The 986-nt window shown below is 52.5% G+C and overlaps 1 protein-coding gene across 1 annotated transcript in view; it reads left to right on the top strand.

Moving 5' to 3' along the window:
• The first annotated feature begins 270 nt into the window (after window positions 1-270).
• The window catches only part of RGMA (repulsive guidance molecule BMP co-receptor a), a 16,731-nt gene continuing 16,015 nt past the window's right edge, over window positions 271-986 (top strand). The window contains 1 exon segment of the mRNA XM_029084113.1: window positions 271-382. Within this exon segment, the coding sequence (XP_028939946.1) occupies window positions 301-382 (82 nt within the window). The 5' untranslated portion in view covers window positions 271-300.

The following is a 986-nucleotide window of genomic DNA, read 5'->3' as shown; positions in this document are numbered from 1 at the left end:
TTGTAATGGGAGGGGAAGGAGAGGAGGAGGAGAAGGAGAAAAAGTCTGTGTAATCTTTCAGTGCGGAGGCCACCGGAGCTGGGGCCGCCCGTCCCTCCATCGCTCCGCGGAGCCATGTGGGGCTTTTGATTTTAGGGTTGTTTTTTTTTTCTTCCAGTTCTTTCTTTAGATTGATTTATTTTTTCCCCTTTTGTTTTTCTCTTCCTCTTTTCCCTTCTCCCCCTCCCCCCTTTTTTTTTTTTTTTGAAAAACAACTCTTCTTCCAGGGAGAGGATAGTGGTTAAAGCTCGAGCTGGATGGATGGGTATGGGGAGAGGGGCAGGATCCACAGCCCTGGGACTTTTCCAAATCCTCCCTGTCTTTCTCTGCATCTTCCCTTCAGGTAAGGAACAGCCTCTTTATTGCGAAGGTTGGGTATTTTTCCTGTATTTCTCGCAGCCCTTGGATAGCCGCCTCAGTTCCCCCTGTCTCTGGGCCTCTTTCTCTCTCCTCTTTGCAGCAGATGTTTAAAATAAGCAAGTGGAGCTCAGGGTTTTTTTGTTGGGTGGGGTTTTTTTTTTGGGGGGGGGTCTCCCCCATTCCCCCCCAGCAATTCCAACCCTGCTTTCAAATGCAAATCCCCTCTTTGTCTCCCCGCTGCCTCATCCCACAAGGAAGGAGATGGTCGGAATCAAAGCAATTCCCGGCGAAGGCAGCCGGGGGTTGTTGCTGACAGCATCAGGCAGGTTTCGTTGTTCTCCCGTTCCCGGGTGTGCCTTGAAAAGAAGCGTGGTGGGGGGGCCGACCCACATATTAACACCCCAAATGCCAAATTTCTGCCTTTGAGTGCAGCAGGGGGTCCCCGCTCCGATCCCCCCCCGGGGAAGGAAGGGGTAAGGTGGGTGGTTTCTGTGTGATTTCGGGAAGGTCGGGTGTCCAGGTTTGGCTGGTTTTTGGTTTTTTGGTTTGTTTTTTTTTGGGGGGGGGTGGGGGGGGGGGGGGCTGGG

Source organism: Antrostomus carolinensis, unplaced genomic scaffold (genome assembly GCF_000700745.2).
Source record: "Antrostomus carolinensis isolate BGI_N321 unplaced genomic scaffold, ASM70074v2 scaffold2423, whole genome shotgun sequence".
Classification (NCBI taxonomy): Eukaryota; Metazoa; Chordata; class Aves; order Caprimulgiformes; family Caprimulgidae; genus Antrostomus; species Antrostomus carolinensis.
Note: the sequence above shows the minus strand (reverse complement) of the source record. Positions and strands in the feature narration are given on the sequence as shown.